We start from the raw sequence: 20400 nt of genomic DNA, 5'->3' as shown, positions 1-20400 counted from the left end.
TAAATATCAGAATAACCAGAGAGAAGGAGATACAAATGAGGTCGGATTAATAGGCAGGGACCAGATCATATAGAGTTCCGCAGGGATGACAAAGAGTTTGAGTTTCTCTGTCTCTGTCTATCTGTCTGTCTGTCTCTTTCTCCTTCCTCCCCACTCTAAGAGCAATGATAAGCCATTGGAGAGGGCAACAAAATTTGAAAGATCTCTGGCTGCCGGATGGTCAGTCACTTTTTGAAGAGCTAAAGGACAAATTCAGATAAGTAAACTTAAGCTTGTGCTATTGGCCTGGGACAAGGTTTCTGTTTGGGGGTTGACCCAACTCGAGCTCTGGTCCATTGGTCCTGGGTATCTAGTCAGTTGCTATGGAGGGGCAGCTTGGCGGTTGCTAGGAAGGGAGGGGCGGGGGCTCGGCGTAGGGCGTGTCTAAGCGGCCGGCGGGGGGCGGAGCCGGGAGTGCGGCGGCGCGCTCAGACCGTTCGCAGGAAGTCACGCTGGGAAAGGGAGGTGCGCGAGCGGAAGTGATGTAGCCCTTGCACACGTGGTCCAGTGTGGTTCACGCGGGTCACTTCGGCGGGTCCTGGGAAGTTACGAGCTCGTTTACCAGCCGTAGGCCGGATCTAGCACTCTGGTCCTCGTCCCATCGGCAAGATGGTGAAGCCCAAGTACAAAGGACGGAGCACCATCAATCCGTCTAAGGCCAGCACAAACCCCGGTACGGGCGGCGGGGCTCGCGGAGGGTGGAGCTTGGAGGAGGTTTGCGGGGAGGGCTTCGAGGAGACATGTGAGGGGACATCCGGGTGGCATTGCTTGGAGTGACTTGAGCTGAGTGGCTGTTGGGGATGAGAAGGGAGAAGGTGGTTTTCTTTGTTTTATTTTGTTGTTGTTTTTTTTTCATTCTGAGGGCTGACTCTTGCACGCCTGTCACTGCTCGGTGTCAGGCACCAGGTCTGTCATCGGGGAAGGTGAACCCTCTTGCCTGGCAGCCGTAGGGCGTCTCCAGTTGTGAGATACAGAGATTGAGACTCTCTGAGCTGGAAGGAACTGTTAAACTTGACCTCTTCTTGTGTTCCTGTGTGGATCAGGTGTTGAAGTCCCTCTCCCAATATATTGCAGTCTTGTTTGATTCCAGTTTTCCAGCTCAAGGAATTGCCGGAAGTAAATTTGATAAAGTCAAATTAAAAGTAGTGTAAGCCAACCCAGTTGGCCTTTTATACTTGACCACACTAGCCTGTCACCTTAGCTTTGACCATTTAAATGAGAAAGGAGAAAAAAGAGAGAGAGAGAGAGAAAAAGGAACTCCAGATTTGGTTCTTGGAGTCATCCTAGCTAGTAAAGTCCAGTGAAAACCCTACAGATAAGTGAAGATGTTTTTGAAGATGTGTATGAGTTTTGTGTAGGTTCCACCTGCAGGATGAACAAGATAGCCTTTGGGGAAGTCTCTTCCATTTAGGCTTAGTTAAAAACTTTGTTTTTAAATAGGGTTCAAAGTTTTTGATGACTTCCATTAATGTTGAGTGTCTTCTCTGAATTGCTGATAAATGATTCAATTTTTGTAGACTGGAATCTTAGAATGTTAGACCCCAAAAGGCTGTTAGAGATCATAAGGTTATAGAGGAAGATACTGAGCCAAAATAAGGGAAGTGGCTTGTCACAGTTGGTACTGCTCGTTAGCAGTAGGGCCGCCAGTCCTGCGATTTTAGCCTCTTATCTACTGTCTCACTTAAGCAGGTAGACAAATGATTTGAAGGGATCCCAATTACCATGTTTATTTGTCTTTCTCCTTACCTCTGAGATGTAAGACAAGAATTGCTAGTTGTTGATTAGACTAAAATCAAACATTAGGAAGTTAAAAAACTAGTACATTAGGAACATGACTGTATCAAAATTGTAGTCTCCACAGTGCCTTGTGTGTAGCAGACACTCAATATTTGTTAAACCGAGACTCAGAAGTAGGCGTCTTAGTGGTTAAGAGCACAGATAGTGACCAAATGCTTTTGTTCAAATTGTGGCTTTGCCATTTAGTAGCTGTGTGACTTTGCGCAAGATATCTGACCACTGTGCCCCAGTTTCTTAGCCTACAGAATGGGGATAATGTGTTCTTCATAGGATTATTATATGAATTACATGAGACAATGCCTGTTATGTGGATAACGCAATGCTATAATTAATGCTCAAAAATTTTGGCTATTATTGTCAAGCACAGTCCTATCCATGATCAAAGATTAGGTCAGGTTTGTCATACCATGTAGCTTCCAGTAATAATAATGTCGTTGGAACAACAGAAAAAGTAGAGATTTTGCAGTGAGACAGCAGCTTGCCTTCTGAGTGAACTAATTGGTGTGTTTGAAGCAATGATCATACTTAAGACTTGTTGGTTATCAAATAGTGTGCCGTCTATTTATGTGTTTCCTAGATCGGGTACAGGGAGCAGGAGGCCAAAACATGAGGGACCGGGCCACAATCCGGCGCCTGAATATGTACAGGCAGAAGGAGCGCAGGTGAGCATTGAGTACTGTCATCCTTTCCCCTTTCCTTCGTGCCCTTGACCTGTAGCTGAGACTCATTAAGTCTTTGACATTTCCACCCCCACTTTCCCCATAGGGGAATAGCATATTTCCAAATATCATTTTATTTGGATGTTGCTATGATAAATTGTGAATTTTGGGTTAAAGACATGAAGTGGGTGGCGAAATCGTGATTGTGTCACAGTTAGAGATCTTGTTCCTCACAACTTTGGCCTCTGTGAGTGGCATGTGAAATCTCAAGTTAAATGTCAGATGGAAATCTGGTTTTCTTTAACAGAGCATATAGGACTGTAGTAGTGAAAGCAGCCAGAAAACTTGTTTTTTAATGCCACATTTTAGATCACAACATTGTGGCACTTGGAAACTCATCACAACTCTGAGTTCTGCTGAGGCAGCCTCTACCACAGGGACTTGCTGAGTGTGACATTTTGCTAGCTGGTCTTAATTTGTTTGGTAATTAGATTCTTCATTCGTTCTAACAGATGTGCCTAAAACAAACGTCAATGAACTTAATCTGCCTTAGTCACCTACTCTGCAGTTTGTTATAGAATTTTGAGTTCCAGCATAAATCACCCTCTAACTTAAAATTCATTTAAACCAGCCTTCAAATAATTACTCCAAAAAACTCAAGTATGTGACTTTTTAAAAAACACAAAACAGTAAACAGATTTTTAAACAGCGGCATTATTTGTTATTCATCTAGCAGAAGTCATTACGTGCTCTGTTGCAAGAGGTTAAATGGCTTTTGGGCAATCTGTTTCAAATGTAGCAGTACTTTTTGTTTACTGAAATCTGTATTTCATGATCCTTTAAAACCAAAAAAAAAAGAAAGAAAAGAAAAAAGGTTTTTCTTTTTTTTTTTATGGAAAGAGTATTCTGTAAACCAGAGTTCGCTGTTGCCTTCTGTTGTCAACCAAAATCTTTAATTTCCTCACTTTAGGAATAGTCGTGGTAAAGTGATTAAGCCTCTGCAGTATCAATCAACGGTGGCTTCTGGCACAGTGGCTAGAGTGGAGCCAAATATTAAATGGTTTGGTAAGTATTGTCCTCTATTACTTTTGCTCTACAAATGTGTGCTGTATGGAAAGGGTGGAATTTTCAGATGTCTTTAAAGGCAGGAGTTTTGGGGTCAGCGGAACTGGCAAGGATTATATGAGAAAGGGATGAGATAAGCACTCATAGTGGGAAATGGGCAGAAAAAGTAATAGAGGTGGATTTCATAAATCACTTCTTGTTAAAAGAGCTCATCATTCTCTTTAAACAGATAAGACCATCCTTAATGACCAGCATTTACAGACTTTAGAACTCTCATGTCTTCATTTCTGGTTGCCTGGAGAGGTTACAGTTTGAGAGGGGCCTTGCAGATGTGTTTGTGCTTTTGCCTTGAAGAGTGAGTGCATTAGTCTGCAGTTCCTCTGAAACACTTTTTCTTAATGGGATTGTATTTGAATTGAATGAAAGGATCTCGGTAGTCCTTCCCAGGAGTGAATAGAATATCTCCGGAGGGATCAGGGCTCTTCCTTTGGCGAACTCTAGCTTCATTTCAGTCTGGGCTTTCTGGCTTTCCCTTAGGCACTGCGAGGTGTGCAGGCACGTAAGATGGTCAGACCCCTTTATTTGTCTGTTGTTTGACCTCTGTGCTTGGGGGCAGATGGCAACTACCTATGAATATCTCTTAGAGCTTTGATAGGACACCCTTAGGAAACCGCAACACAGAAAAGCATAAAGAAAACTCCTTAGAGAGGCATGTAATTTGATGGCTAGGTACTGTGTCTCTAGATCTAGACCCCACGGATTCTGCCATTTCTGTGACTGTAGGCATGTTATTAAGTCTGTGTGTTCATCAATTTCCTCATCTCTAAAATGAAGATAAAAATTGTACCTATGTCGCAGGACTGTTGTGATAACTAAATGAGTAAATCTGTGTAAAGTGCTTAGAATAGTGCCCAGCAAATAGTAAGTACAAATTAAGCCTTAACTGCTATCATAATCACTGTCACTATTGTCATAGTGACCCTTATCTTGAGATTTGCATTTGTGCTGTAGCATGCTATTTAATTGAATATATTCTTCAGGCTCTCTCACTTATAAGGTATTCTCCAGGTAGTATTACATAGTTTTATTTTGTTCCCTTGCATGGAGTTATTGGTTAATTTAATAGTTCTTTCAAGCTCTCATAACCCTAAAAACGGTAACTGACTTAGGTTTTGTGCTTGGGATTCTTTGTATATTCCAACTGATCAGCTGTGATTGGCTCCAGATTTCTTTGCTAGATCTAGCAGGAAGTAGGACGTTGGTCAGATCTCAGTCCCATTCAGTGATGTTTATTTTTCAGTTTTATCCAGTCAGGAAATTGGGCTTGGAAAACTATTGAAACCCTTTATGTGTCTGGGTTGGTGGATTAGTTCATAGTGTAATGAGTGCAGGAGTGGCAGTTTTTTTGTTTGTGTTGTGTGTGTTTTTTTTCTCTTTTAAGTTTGAAAATGGCTACATGGGATGGATGTATCAGGTGTTTGGGTGAGCAAGGGTAATTTAAAATCTGTCCTTTCACTGTGTCATTGGGAAGATGGATGCAGAAGCAAAAGGGAATCGTTTATTAAATGGCAACATTCTTTTGTAAAACAGGAAACACACGTGTGATTAAGCAGTCATCATTACAAAAATTTCAAGAGGAAATGGATATAGTCATGAAGGATCCATACAGAGTTGTCATGAAGCAAAGCAAGTTACCCATGTCTCTTCTCCATGATCGGATCCGACCTCATGTAAGATGGGGACATCCCTGGCAATAGAATTTCTTTGGCAAATGCCACACAGATCTGTCATATTTATCTCTTGCTTTTCCACAGAGAATAGTGACTTTAATGCAGTACTGATGAACTTCCCGAGACTTCTCTTTTCACTGTCTCACCTTTAGTATGAATTGCATTCTGTCGGGGAGGTTCAGTAGTATGCTGATCAAAGCACAGGCTTTGCAGTAAGACCTGAATTTTAATCTTTGCTCTGCTCATTTCTATGGCCTTAGTTATGATTCTCCATGAGCTTTCACTTCCCCAACTGTAAAGTCAACATAACCCACCTCCTCAGGTGATTGAATGCAGTGAAACATCTGTAAAACTCTTGGCACATAGTAAGCACGTAGTCTGCCTCCTAATTAGAGCTAAATAGGTCATAGCTATTACTAATACTATTAAAAATTTTTTTTTCGGTAGGCAAACTTGTTTAAGCGGTGTTTCCATCAAATTTTGGGGGAATGCAGAATTAGAATTGAGTTGGTGGGAGGGAGACCTATGGTCATGTGTACTTGCAGCTTCTATAAGACCCTTGGAGATTCTTTTGAGCTAAAGGAAAGGATGCCGGTTGGATTAGTTGTTCATTGAAGTTCAAAGTACAGTAGGACTGAATCTGGCTTGAGTAGAATGAGTTTCACAGAACCAAAGAAATGGCCTAATTTTTGCCTGCACGTTTTTTACTTGCATTGAATAATAATTCCCAGAAATGGAGCCAGGACATACGCTTCAATTCCAGTATAAGGAGGGGAAAAAAACATTGACATGCATACATGGATTAACAGTTCAAAGAAAAGTGTTTACTTGCAGAGCAAAATAAAAACCAAGGCCTGGTTATTGCCTCAAGGTTTTATCAATTATGCTTTGTTTTATGACAGGCTAGAAGAATGGCACCTATTAGTGGAATGACTGTTTTCTTTCAGAAAAACACATGAGTGTAATTCATGAACCACAGACAAGTTGCTCATTTCCCTTGTTCTTTTTGTCGTTTCTTCCTAAAGCCATCTTTCAACAAATATTGAATCCTGTTTATGAGAAGAACAAAGAGATTCTATTATGGATTGATTGCTTTGTTGCTTATTTCAGTTCAGTGCTTAAATTTATCTGATATGTAGAATGAATGGCCTACAGCTGCAGCAGTCAGCTCGTATTTTGATGCAGATAGATACTTAGAGTAATGGATGAGTTTTCTGGTTTGGCCTTGAGAAACCTTACCCCTTTTATTTTTGTGTGATATCTACTTCTCATAAAATCTAATTCTGAGATTGCTGCACAGTGGAGTCAAATCAGATATGCTTTTAACTTTTGCACGTTCAGCTACATGTCCATTATAAGCACTATATTTCTGTAGCAATACAGTAAAAATACTAACTTATTTTGTATGTGTACTTCATTATATTACTGCATCGTATTTACTAATATATAGGTTTATATACACAAATCCATGTACACTGTTCTTTTAGATTATTTAAGAGATTTTCAGCGATAATTTTGATCATAATTTTCCCAGTGACATTAGAACCTAGTTCCCATGTAAACTTGACCCTCTTCAGAGATGTTCTCTTGTTGGAGGGTAGCAAGTAAAACTAAACAAAGAGGTGGTTTTAGAGCAGTGGACCCCAACCTTTTTGGCACCAGACACCAGCGGTCCTATGAGAATCTAATGCCTGATGGTCTCAGGTGGTGGGGCCGAGGTGGTGATGCTAGCACTGGGGAGTGGCTGCAAATACAGATGAAGTTTTGCTCGCCCACTTGCTGCTCGCCTCCTGCTGTGCGGCCTGGTTCCTAACAGGCCATGGACTGATCTGCAGCCCTAGGATTGGGGACCCCTGGATTAGAGGACCTGAGGAAATGATAAAAGCTTAAGGGTCTTTAGGAGTTGGTGAGGGGATCTGTTAAAGTTCAGAAGCCATGGGGGATATTCCATCGACTGTATTTAGTAGCTGATGCTTACAGAGGAGCTTATACTGAGGAGCAGAGGGTGATTTTTTAGAGGATATTCTCTGCCGGCAGTTAACATTCTGTTACGTGATAGATCCTAACTCAAACTTTGACTTTTATCTGGCTTCAAAAATTCCTATGCCCGTAACTCCTTTACAGTCACATCAAGTTTTAGTTAGTATCAGGTTCCTTTTATCACATCTAAACTATTATTTTGGACTTTTGCTAGATGTTTTTCATCTGAAGACTTCCCATGTGCATTTAATAAAAACGTTACCTAAATTAGGGGAAATGTTATCTGAAACTAAAATGCATCTTACAAAACAAGCAATTCCTTTTAGCCATGAAAGAAATGAACTTCCAAGAAAAAGTTGGCATTTACAGTTGGTTTAAAAAAAAAACATAAATTTGAGTATGATTGTCCTTGAAATATCTGTAAATTTGGCAAATTTTATGCACTTGTTTGAAAGCTTCAAAAAAAAAAAGGTCAGAAAAGATAAGTTAATTTTCAGCATTGTAGCCTTAATTACATTTGACTGAAGTTTATGATAAATGAAATAAAGCAGAGTTTTTGGCAAATCTTAAACTGTTCGTATTTGCTTTGACAATTTGTGTTACTTTTGTATTTCTCCAAGGAAGCTTACAGAATGTAAGTATAGGGGAACAAGTGCTTTTGCTATTTAAGTAAGCAATTTCTGATTGGAAGCCAGGCTGTTTGCATGTTGTAGGTTTTGGTATAGGTTGAGCTTTGGAAAAATAAGAGCAGAAAGCCTTTCCCAGGTAGGTTTTTAATTTTTTACTTTTTCTCAGTATTTTTCATAGTTTTACCAATAATTCTCCTTTCTCTTTAGAACTCAAAGGTGCACATTCTCGATACTGAAAGTTTTGAAACTACATTTGGCCCTAAGTCACAGAGGAAGCGACCAAATTTGTTTTCGAGTGACATGCAGTCTCTTGTAGAAAATGCAGAAATGTCCACTGGAAGCTATGACCAGGGCAAGGATCGTGATTTGGTAACTGAAGACACTGGTGTGAGGTACAGTTTGGAAGTTCATGCTGGTCTCATCATTTGCTCTTCTGCAATAAAACACTTATTTTGCCTACATGAAGCTCAGTGACGTAACTCATAGGTGAAGAGTTATCCTCTACCCTTAGACTACAAAAGTTAGTGAAATTGGGGCCAGATCAAAAATAACTGAAGGTGGTTTGTTTACGGTAGGTCTCTTTTATTCATCCTCCAAATAAAAATAAATAACATTTTCTTCTTTATTATAATAGCAGTATAGTCTGTCATGGGCAAATTAGAAAATATAGTTATAGTTAAAGTGGAAATGTAATAAAAAGAAAATAAGAATTCATAATCTCACTACCTGCGTCAGGCATTGTCAATCTCAGGGCTTCTTTAACTCGAATTCTGGATTCTCGGGGGTTCTGGATGGCCTTTGAGGTTTCTGTGACTCTTTGAAGATTTATGTATGTACGTAAAGGTGGTGGGATTTTGTTTTTTTTATATTTTTGTTTTGGGGAGGAGGAAGGAGAAGAAACATGCATCATGTTCATCATATTCTCATAGGGGTCCATACCTAGCAAAAGGTTAAGAATCAGTCACCAATATATATATTCTTCCAGATCTTTCTTATACTCAACTTTTATTTACTAATATAATACCTTAAGACTGTATTTTAACTTGCCTTTTATTTTTCGAAATTATTAAGAATATATTTCCACGTCAGTACTTAACAGCAATATAGTATTTAATGTCAGAGTAGTGTTTCATTGTGGTCAGTCTCTTTGTTCACACTATTTATAGTTTTTTCCTGCGGTAAGCAACATGAGGGTAAAACGTCAGCGTGACCAAACCTTTCTCATCCTTAATTATTCCCCAAAGATAAATTCTTATCGGGGAAATTAAAATATTGAAGAGTATGCACACTGTTTGATAGACAGCTGTCACATTACCCTCCAGAAGGGTTTACTAATTTAGTTTCCCCTAGGTAGTGCTGGAGAGTCCTCATTCTTTCTCTCGTGTCTCTTAAGTGATTTAGCAAAGAGTGTTGTCCATTGACTCCAGCGATGCCCCCTCAGAGCTCTTGTCGGCCCATTCAAGCTTTAGGTCTCCTAGAGATAATGTCAAGCCATTTGAGGCCAGGCAAAAAGAGGCAGCAAGTTTAGTTTTTCTTACAGTTATTTGAACTTTCTAGTTGGCTCTGTCTTCTGCTGGTGTGAAATTTTTTCTTCCTCCAAAAGGTGCAATAGGTAATAGGGGATAAACAAAGCTATTTTTGTTTTAAAGACATTGGGTAAATGTCTTTGAGGCTAGTAACTCAACAGATTCTCAACTTTATCAGAAAAAAAATTCACTTACTATGGGAGCTGTGGAGTGTAGATTATGGTTCAGATCTTACCAATTTCTTTTCATAATTCTGTGACATATTGCCTAATTACAGTTGCTTTTTCAAAAGAATTTTATTGTGGTAAAATATACATAATATAAAATTTACCACTTTAACATTGTTAAGCATACAATTCAGTGGCATTAAGTACATTCACGTGGTATTGAAACCATCACCATTATCCACCTCCACAATTTTTTCACATCCCAAACTGAAACTCTACCCATTAAACAATAACTCCCCATCCTCTCTCTCTCCCCAGTCCCTCAACCACCATTCTACTTTCTGTCTCTGACGAGTTCGAATACTCTTATGAGTAATACTTCATATAAATGCAGTCATACAATAGTTGTCCTTTTGTGTCTGGCCTATTTCACTAGTATGATGTCTTCATGGTCATTCATGTCATAGCACTAATCAGTACCTTATTCTTTTTTATTAATGAACAGTATTCTATTATATATGCACATTTTTTTATCCATTCATCTGTCAATGGACATTTAGATAGTGACTTTTAAAATTAAGTGTGTTTTTGGTTCATCTGCAACTACTTTTGACACCCTTTTCCTTTGGTGTGTAGTTGGTTTTCCCCTAAAACATCCTTTTAATCTTTACAGTGCTTCAGTTGCTCACTTTGGGTGCTTTCTTATTTAGAAATGAAGCCCAAGAGGAGATATATAAAAAGGGACAGTCCAAAAGAATATGGGGTGAGCTCTACAAGGTAAGATTTTATATTCTCTCTCATTGAGTAGTTCCTTTGGCTTTCACAATCTTATATGAGAAAACTAACTTTGATGTTTCGAAGCTCTGTCAGATAAAGTACAAACTGCTATCCATTCCATCCTCTTTTCTCCCACAAAGAAACCAGGATCTGTGTAGCTGTAAACATACTACTATCGGTTTAGATGACTTCATTTTTTTCATTACTTGTATAATAGTAACAGTTACCTTATATACATTTATATATTTTCTGTCAATATTTGTTTGCATGACCTGCTAAAATGATATTCCTGTTTAGATTTATCATACATGATTAGACCTTCATGAGAATTTTTAAGTTTTTCATTTCATAGGTGAGAACACATGTCTAGAAAGATTGATTATCTTATCCAGCTCACCCAGCTGGTTAGTGGAAGAGACTGTGTGTCTTGGTCCAGTGCTCTAGCTGGCTGTTTTATAGCCACACTCTAGTAATATTCTCAGTAACGAAGACCTTCAAGCATAGTCACATAATTAAACGGTAACATAATAAGAAACTAGTATCATGAAAGCAAACAAAATTTTTTAATTTTTTGTAAAATACAGGAAATCTATAAAAGTAGAAACTTTCAGAAGTCTAAGAAGCGAATGATTCCATTCAATAATGCATAGTAGTCATGAAGTAAGATGGGTTTTATCTCTGCTAGTTTTCCTATTTGAAATTTGACAAGTGTCAAGTACCACAGGATGAAAACCTTTTGAATTCTGATCGCTGAGCATTGAGGTTGGCTGCAACCTACACTCCTCTTAAGACTACTTTGAAGATGTTGCTATTTTATTTTCCTCAGTTTCCCTTAAATGTCAGCCCTTGTTCATTTTGCCCGTGTGTGATAGCACATCGTTTTTGCCTCTTTGTATTTGCAGGTGATAGATTCGTCAGATGTTGTAGTTCAAGTTCTTGATGCTAGAGATCCAATGGGTACCCGTTCCCCTCACATTGAGACTTACTTGAAAAAGGAAAAACCCTGGAAACACCTTATTTTCGTTCTTAATAAATGTGACCTTGTTCCAACCTGGGCAACAGTAAGTATAGTTACTAATGCAAAACGGTCTTCCGAGGCCACTCAACACGTGTAAGCTTTGAGTGTCCGTAAATGGATCAATTTCATTGTTTCTAGGACTTGGGACATTACACTCTTGAGACTATAGTCAGTGAAGTGTTCTCATTGAAAATACAATTTAAATGTGCTTCATTGACTATGGGTGGAGTTATCTTTTACCCTCTGATGGTTGGTAATGGGGCAGCCGCAGTGCCCACAGGATGGGTGGTGTATGCCCCTTCGGAAGGGGGCAGCTGCCACAGGCACTGGCCCGTTTCACAACATGTTACGTTAATTGTATTTAGTAGCAATGAAGGCATTTTTGGAATATTGTTTTGTATTTATAAGACAAAAGACACAGCATTAACTGTCATACTTGAAAAAAAACATTTCAAAGAATTATAGCTAACATTTTCCGTAGACAACTGTGTATTTGAATTGTGGTCTTGTAATTCAAGTGCTAATTCTTCCTGTATTGTAAATAAATGAATTATAATTTACCAGCGTGTTTCCTTTTCCCACTTTAGAAACGATGGGTTGCTGTCCTCTCCCAGGATTATCCGACACTTGCTTTCCATGCAAGTCTTACTAATCCCTTTGGCAAAGGCGCATTTATTCAGCTTCTGCGGCAGTTTGGAAAGGTATTGAGACCTGATCTCTTTCTCCTGGGGTTGTGTAGCTGTGGATTTGTGTAAGAATTTCTCTTGCCAGTGGCAGAAAGTTAACCAGCCTCACTTGCTGCATCTTGGTAATGAGAAATGTGTGTTCTAGAGATGTAAAAACCTGTAGAGCCTCAGGATTATAAGGGACTCTGAAATATTTTCTAGCTCAGCCTTTACCCCCGTCCCCAGCCACCAACATTGCTTCTCTTTCTGCCTTATCCCTGGCACCTTACACACACACACACACACACACAGACACACACAGACACACACACACACACACACACACACACACACACACACACACACACACACACACACACACACACACACACACACACACACCCCTCCCTCCCTCCCTCCCTCCCTCCCTCACTCCCTCACTCCCTCACTCCCTCACTCACTCACTCACTCCGTGTTCCCCGCCCCGGGCTCTCAAGGCCTGCCATGCTTCCTCTGCCCTTGGAGCCTGTACAGTTTCTGTCCCCTCTGGAGAGTACTCTGCCAAACTCCAGCTTTAGATCCCTGGTCAGATGGCAGGTCCTCAGGGAAGCCCTGAAACCAGATTGTCCTAGCAAATGTTGTCAAAGCTTCATGTTCTGTACCTGCAATTTTGTGTAGTTAATTAATTCTACCTGGCTTTTAACAAAAGACACATGTTCTCTGTCCCACACTTCCCCACGTCCCAGAGGCAAACACTTCCAACTCTTAACTGTTACTTCTATTATTTTCTTTTATATTTTTAATACATGCTTATGATTCTATTTCTTGATCCCTCCCCTCCCCCAGTTTTAGATATTTATTAAGTTCCTCTGATGGATAATGAGGATTATGTTTCTTAACAGCCATTCTCTCGCCGCATATACATCCTCTCTCTTCTGTTCTACCTATGTCATATGTTTGGCTAAATTATTATTCAGTGTTTACATTGTTATGACTGTAAAATATCAGCCACAGCTGATCCACACAATTTTGTGATTATTATTGCTTTCCCGTAGAACCTTCTGTTTTCCTTGGTGTTAATTAGCTCCATTTTATTTGTTACTAACAGACCACCAAATCCCCTGGTAGAGTGGGACCTTTCAGAATGTTCAGGCACCTCCCTTCCAGTTTGCACTGGCTGCTGCCCAGGCTTGCTGTAGGGTTTTCTTCCTGGCATTTCCTTTCACCATCATCCCAAGAATTCCCATGGCTTTTTCTTGTATGGGGTCCCTTGTTCCTTGAATCTTTTTTCTTCTTTGTGTGTTTTTCTGTCTTTTCTGCTAGACTCACACTTCAAATGTCTGGTTCTTCTTGGCTCTTCATATTTAAGAGTGAGCCACTAAAAAGCCAATAGAAGTTGTATGCAGGGGGCAGGCTTGTTGAATGATGATTGGATAGAAACCCAGTATTTTGTTGGAGGACACCCTAAATGTCACTGTCTATATGTCTTTACTCTTGGGATTTGAGTTTCCCCAGAAAGGAGCCTTCCAATTTCCAACTCGGGTGGATAGCTCTGGCCATGGTTCTGGGAACTCTGTGAGAGTAAGGGCCTGAGGGTCTCACTAGTCAATATTTAGACTTTCATTTAATCACTTTGGAAATACTTGCTTTCAGCCACTGTTCTCTCTAAATCTAGGGACCCTTTCAGGCCTGAAAATTAAAGATATTTTCGGAAAGGCCAGGTTTCAAAAACAGATCACCATCCTCAGCGCTTTGAGTAGAGAAGTCGTGTGCCTGTGATGAGCAGAATGGATGGAGAGGTGACTTTCTACAGACTTCCACCAGTCTTCTTGATTTCAGTCCCACCCTTGGAGCCATCTGTGTTGCCAATTCCCAAGGCCTTTCGCGATTCATCGACAATATTTTTGCCGGATTTTTAGTTTTTCTGCTTTTGTAGCCACTTAGTTTTTATGTTTTGTAGTGGGCCAAGGTAGACACTATTTTTTAGCTGCTAGTAGTTTGTTAACATCCCATGTTAGTTTTTGTTATCTCAGCTCCAGCTCATTCTTTGGTCTTGTATGTTTGCATCTATGGGTCTGTATGTGTTCATTCCCACTGCTGTCATTCTAGTGGATTTAGGGAGGGAGTGCTGTTGGCATGGGTGTTCAATTAGCATCTTTAATCAGAAGTCTCCTTCCATTTGTAGACTCTTCCTGAGCTCTGCCTCCTTGAGACTTTCATCCAGCGGTCTAATTTTTGAGGTTGCTTCTTTTTCCTTTTGTTGTTTATTTTGGCAATGAAAATGCAAATGTACAGAAAAAAGGAAGGGTGGGCCATGGTATTGCCAGCAGCGCGCGCATCTGCTAAAGTTCTCTTTGCTGAAGACATTTATCAGTGGTCGGTGTTCTTGTAAGTTGATGACTAACAAACTATTTCTTCCTTTGTTTCTCGACCTACATACTTTTATCCTTAAAACATTCAAGAATAATTTCACATGAGTGACTGAGGAAATGACTCACGTCTGATTTATTAATAAGTATATGTATCCAGCCTTCTCAGACCATGTAGGTGGCGATGTGTGTCTAGGCTTTAAATCAGATAGTAGCACCGGTTTTGCACTGTATTCCTTGTATTAGCAAAGTAACACAGCCTGTTAGTTGAAGGGATTTTTATGACCGCATGTATGTAGTGTGAATTCTTTTTTGAACAGTTGCACACTGACAAGAAACAGATCAGTGTCGGGTTCATTGGCTATCCAAATGTTGGCAAGAGCTCTGTGATAAACACTTTACGCTCCAAGAAAGTTTGCAACGTAGCTCCTATTGCAGGTGAAACAAAGGTACGTCTGGCCCGAGGGGGTCTTCTTTACCAATACATATTTTATTTCTATGGAAGGCGATTCTTTGGGGCATGGAGATTTCTGTCTGCTTCTCTTGACCCAAGATCACCCTTTAGTTTAGTCTCTGTGAAATAGTTTGGAATGTGCCAGAGTTGTTTCTGCTCATTTTGATAAGACTAAGAATACTTTGTATGCCATTATGTGGCTTTGGCATGATTTGATAAGTGCCATTCATATTTAAGTCTGTTTTAAATTGTCACTTTTACTTTCATAAACAAAACTAATCCACAAATATTTGATGCCTGGGTTCAGAAAAAAAGCTCAATATGAGGGAAGATTCTGGCAGTTGTGGGGAGTCATACTCTGGAACACAGAATGTTTGGGGCGCAGCTTGGTTGTGCTGAAAGGAAGAGAGGCCAAATGGTATTAAACTTCCAAAAATACTTTTAAAAAGCAGGGAGAGGTTTACTGGATATTATTGCACAATACTAGATGGAGATCCTGCCTCTGCATTATTTTTAGACTCTTAGCTGATGGAAACTATAGTTGATACTTAGTGAAGTGCCTCAAGCATGGCACGAGTAGAGAGACTTTGTTGCTTAAATACTCAGCAGGTTGCTTCTCTTTGACTGCCTCTGCCCTCCTTCTCTAGCTTCATGAGCATCAGTGGTTTGTGAAATTAGACTCCTCGTGTTTGACCTGAGAAGTCTCTGGCTTTTTTCTGTCTCAGGTCTGGCAGTATATTACCTTGATGCGTCGGATATTCCTTATCGACTGTCCAGGTGTGGTTTACCCCTCTGAGGACTCGGAGACAGACATTGTGCTAAAAGGAGTTGTGAGTATTCTGGTCCTCATGGACTCTTTCTTTGCTTTTTGGGGAAAGCATCCCGTGGGGAACACTGGATACCTTTGCTTTTTACTCATTCAGAAGACAGTTTGGGGTCAACCTGTCTGACCAAACTTTAGGAACATGATGCTGAACAGGGCGGCCTCTCCATTCCACTTAAGCCTGTTTGAGGAGTTAGTGGGACCATGGGCATGTCTGGTCAGTGTCATCTCACAAAAGTGTTTGTAGTTTACACACAGGATCCAAAGAGAAGCAGGGCCTGTTTATATTTAGTGATAATTCATCTTCGTGGGTTTATGGGTTGAGTCATTTTGGAACTCAGTCATTTCCTCACTTGTTTCTGAATAGGACCGAAAACTTTAACTGGTTCCACTTAACCTTAACCAGCACTGCTGGCTATACATCCTGTACGCATTCTTCCCCTTCTCTCTTAAACTGTTCCATTCTCTTTGTGTCCTGGGATTGGCAGGCTTTTAACCATTTCTGCAAGTGAATGGCAAGAAACATTCCAAGTTTAAACTGCTTAAGGAAGCTGCTCAGTGAGTTTGTGGTGAACTGGGATTAGAGCTGAGTCCTGGGCTCCGTGTCCGTGGCTGTGGCTGGCTTCCAGCCAACCACATCGAGCCACCTTAGGGACGGGCTCCTGCCAGGCCACACTTGCTGTGTGGTGTTGAAATATCAGATATTGTAGCAGAGAACACTGGGAACTTCCCTGCTTCCATACTAAGGTTTGTAAGCAAGAGAATTCTTATTAATATCTAGGTTCAAGTTGAAAAAATTAAGACTCCTGAAGACCATATTGGTGCTGTACTTGAACGAGCAAAGCCAGAATATATCAGCAAGACATACAAGATTGATTCTTGGGAGAATGCTGAGGACTTTCTTGAGAAGCTAGCTTTCCGGACTGGGAAGTTATTAAAGGTGAGCCAGCGTTTATGAGATTTGAGACTGGGACATCCCACAGCCATGTGCGTATGTGATCTGGACCTCTTTTTCTTTTTTTTTTCTTTTTTTTTAAATAAACTGCATTGTGTGAGCAGTATGACACCTAGCAAGTAAATTGGTGATGAACAACTGGGAGAGTTGACATGCCTCCAAACTGGGAGGTGATTTTGTCCTTTCAGTCTAATTGGGAGTCTTTCTGTGACGTTTCAGGGTGGCGAGCCCGACTTACAGACTGTGGGCAAGATGGTTCTTAACGACTGGCAGAGGGGCCGCATTCCTTTCTTTGTCAAGCCACCCAACGCAGAGCCGCCTGCAGCCCCACAGGTAAGAACAGGGTGGACCCACCGCCCGGAAAGCATGATTACTGACCTAGGTGTGGTGTCTTTTGGTTGCTTCCCTTTAGGGAGCATCGTCTTCCTTGGGGGTAGGTATTTCAGTTGCTGTGTCTCCCAGTCCAGTGTGCCACTGCCGTGACCTTGCTGAGGGGTGGTACTTGGAGACTGAAAAATAGATGTATAATAGACCAAGTTTAAATACCAGTCTGTAGAGCCTTGAAGAAAGAGGGCTTCTTAAATGTAAGTGTTCTTCTGGCATTAGCACGTCTTCTTACCCTTGAGGAGCAGAGGCATTTCCAAGATTTATTTCTTAGACATTTATTAGACCCAGCCACGTGCTGGGCAGAGGGAATGTAGAAATAAGTAACAGTGCTTTCCCTCCAGAAACTCGTCATCAAGTGGGAAAGGCGAGTGGCATAACTGATACTCAGGGAAAGAAGTCTTAGCTTTGGGGCCTCAGGACTGGGTTGAGAAGCTTCCCTATTGTTCCATTTCCCTCACCCTGGCGACAGACTGCCACAGGCTCCAGCTTTAGCACATCGTTTTTCTGTTCCTAGGATCTTTTGCAGAGCTCAGCCAAGTCTCTTAAAGAAGAGGTGGCCTCCCTACTAATCTCTTGGAGCCATATAGCTTTGATTTTCTCTTATTTGAGCTCCATTCCCAGAGTTTCAGTTGTCAGCTAGAAATTTCCAATTAAACAGTTTCCCCATCATTTCAAAATCAATATACTTGATTAACATCAGCAAACTGATGTTAATCTTTCTCCCCGTCTCCCCTAACACCACCAGACAACCAAACAAAACAATTCCTCTCCTAGCTTCTTTGTATGTTAAGTTGCTTGTTCATCGATTCATTCATTCAGCAAAAATGGACTGAGTATCTCTCTTATGCCAAGCACTCTTCTGGGTACTGGTGGTACTGCAGTGAAAAGCAGACAAGTCTCTGCCCTCCTGGACATACATAATATATATGTGTATGTAGGTCAGTGGAGGAGTGTGTGGTGTTTTCTAATACCAAATACATTTTGTTTTTGTCTATCAGTTCTGTAGTTCTCTGTCACCAGCTGGGTGTCCTACACTTCAGTTCAGTTCTGGCACTAACTCCCAGAGGCAGACCCCACAGGTTAAGGTCTCAGTCCCACAAGACTGGCCCCACTTCAGATGCCAGCTGCAGATGGGGTTCCCAGACTACCCCCACTTCTGCCCAGCTGACTATAAATTCAAGGGTTCCCAGGTTTGATAATTTGCTAAAAAACTCATGGAACTTAGAAAAGTGCTTATGATTACGGGTTTCTTAATGATGCAACTCAGGAACAGCCAAATGGAAGAGATACATGGAGTAAGGTATGGGGTGAGGGTGGCATGGAGTTTCCACGCCCTCTCTGGGCACACCACCCTCCCAGTACATCAGTGTGTTTACCAACCCAGGAGCTCCCCACACGCCATCCTTCAGGGCTTTTATAGAGGGTCCATTACAGAGGCTTGGTTGATTAAATCACAGTCATCGGCCATTGGTGGTTGAGCTCAACCTTCAGCCCTCTGATCAAGTGCTTGCTTTCTGGTGACCAGGCCTCATGCCAAATGGCTCCACCAGGATCATCTCATTAGCATAAACGGAGTGTGGTTTAAAAGGGGCTTCTATGAATAACAAAAGATACCCCTGTCTTTACTCAGAAAATTCCAAGGATTTTTAGGAGCTCTTGTGTCAGGAACTGGGGTCAAAGACCAAATACGTATTTTTATTATACTCCAGGGAGACAGATGGTAAGCAGATAAACATGTAACATCAGTAAGTACTGTTTGTTGGAGGGGCGGGAATTAAACCAGGGTAAGGGGTTTGTGAGAGACAGGAGTGCTCGTGTATGTAGGGTGATCAGGGATGGCCTCTGAGGAAGCGGCAGTTTAGCAGAGACCTTAGAGATTTGAGGCAGGAGCCATATGGATGTCTTGGGAGGCGAACATTCCAGGCAAAGGAAGCGGAGCACCCAGAGCACCTGAGGCAGGAGCGTGCTCGATGTGTTCGTAGTACCGACGAGAAGTCATGGGGCTGGAGTGTGTTGGGTGAGGGCGGCATGGCAGGAAGCACCAGGAAGCAACTGGGTCTGAGGAAGCCCATCACTGCTCTCGTGTGACCTCGTGTGGAAACAGTGGAGTCATCGTGAACTTTTTCTCCATATCTAGTCACTGAGTTTGGGTAATTAGTTCCCGCACTCTGTGAATTTCATCCCTTTTTTTTGGTGGTGGCAGGAACTCCCTTTGAGAATCCAAAAGCTAAAAAATTACCTTACTAGAAAAATGTATACAAATGTACATACACATTTTATAAATAATTTCCTGAATTTTATGGATTCCTGATTTATATAGCACTTCTTTTGGAAAAATCACATGTCCGTGGGTCTCAGTTACAAGAATAAAATGTTGTCACATACGTGAAGCAGCATCGTGAAGCCTGGCACATAACTTTCTTTTGCACCGTCATCTAAAGCAGGCCAGTCATTTCAGGGTTCCCAAACTTGGGGCTCCTTCTGAACTCTCCTCATGAGGTTCCCCTCCTCTTACCTTAGACCCTTCCTTCAAGTGTCTCCTCAGCGCCTCTCCTTACTACCTGACACTTTCTAGACTAGTGCTGCGTTCATGCTTACCATACAGCTTGGCTTGCTTTCTTGTGTGTGTGAATTTTGAAGGCGCTTATCTCGACAGCCTCCATTCCGTACAATTGTCAGGGAAGGTGTAGGGAATCTTATCTGTCTAACAGTAAGTGGTTGATCGGTTATAATAATTAAATACTCATAGTCGGTGCATCTTCTGGAACTGCATATATATTCCTTTGATCCTTTAATGCTGGGTTCTAGATTTAATGCACATCGGCTTACAATTGATTTGTGATAGGACTCGAATTTGAGAGTTTTCAGTACTCTCCCTCAGTCTTGAAAAGAGGACTACCTCATTCGAGAGCAAGATGTAAGTTCAAAAATTCTGTTTTCATTTTCTGATCCCATTTCTCTCCCCGCCCCTGCTCCTTTCCGGCCTGAATAGCTTCCATCCTCATCATCTTTGGAAGCTGCCACAGAAACATCACAGAACAGCCCAGAAGAGGAAATCGCAGAAAATGTAGGTGAAGAGTCAGAATCTGTTACTGAGAAAGAACAAAGAGAGAACAGTCACTGTGACACTAACTCAGAGATGCAGCAGATTCTTGCACGGGTTCGGCAGAACTTCGGCAGAATCAACGTCGTGCCTCAGTTTTCTGGGGATGACCTGGTTCCTTTGGAGATGTCAGATATCGATGAAGAGCTTGAAAGCTCTTCTGCAGAGGAAGAGGAGGAACAGGAGCAACAAGGAGACGAGGAGGAAGAGTCTTACCCAGAGCCCCAGGAAGAACACGTGGAAAACGACACCAAGGC

General features: G+C 41.3%; 1 protein-coding gene across 2 annotated transcripts in view; it reads left to right on the top strand.

The window, feature by feature from the left end:
• Positions 1-489: 489 nt before the first annotated feature.
• Positions 490-20400, top strand: part of LOC105290644 (nucleolar GTP-binding protein 2) — a 24065-nt gene continuing 4154 nt past the window's right edge. The window contains exons 1-13 of one of the 2 annotated variants that reach the window (XM_011358007.2): positions 515-712; positions 2414-2498; positions 3466-3560; positions 5151-5290; positions 8107-8291; positions 10303-10369; positions 11272-11430; positions 11975-12088; positions 14742-14870; positions 15601-15705; positions 16480-16638; positions 16873-16986; positions 20033-20398. In XM_011358007.2, the coding sequence (XP_011356309.1) occupies positions 649-712; positions 2414-2498; positions 3466-3560; positions 5151-5290; positions 8107-8291; positions 10303-10369; positions 11272-11430; positions 11975-12088; positions 14742-14870; positions 15601-15705; positions 16480-16638; positions 16873-16986; positions 20033-20398 (1782 nt within the window). In that variant the 5' untranslated portion in view covers positions 515-648. Of the gene's footprint in view, positions 713-2413; positions 2499-3465; positions 3561-5150; positions 5291-8106; positions 8292-10302; positions 10370-11271; positions 11431-11974; positions 12089-14741; positions 14871-15600; positions 15706-16479; positions 16639-16872; positions 16987-20032; positions 20399-20400 lie in introns of both variants that reach the window. The other variant, XM_011358008.2, reaches the window with a different exon arrangement.

Source organism: Pteropus vampyrus, unplaced genomic scaffold (assembly GCF_000151845.1).
Source record: "Pteropus vampyrus isolate Shadow unplaced genomic scaffold, Pvam_2.0 Scaffold36, whole genome shotgun sequence".
Classification (NCBI taxonomy): domain Eukaryota; kingdom Metazoa; phylum Chordata; class Mammalia; order Chiroptera; family Pteropodidae; genus Pteropus; species Pteropus vampyrus.
This window is presented reverse-complemented; position numbering and strand designations above follow the sequence as displayed.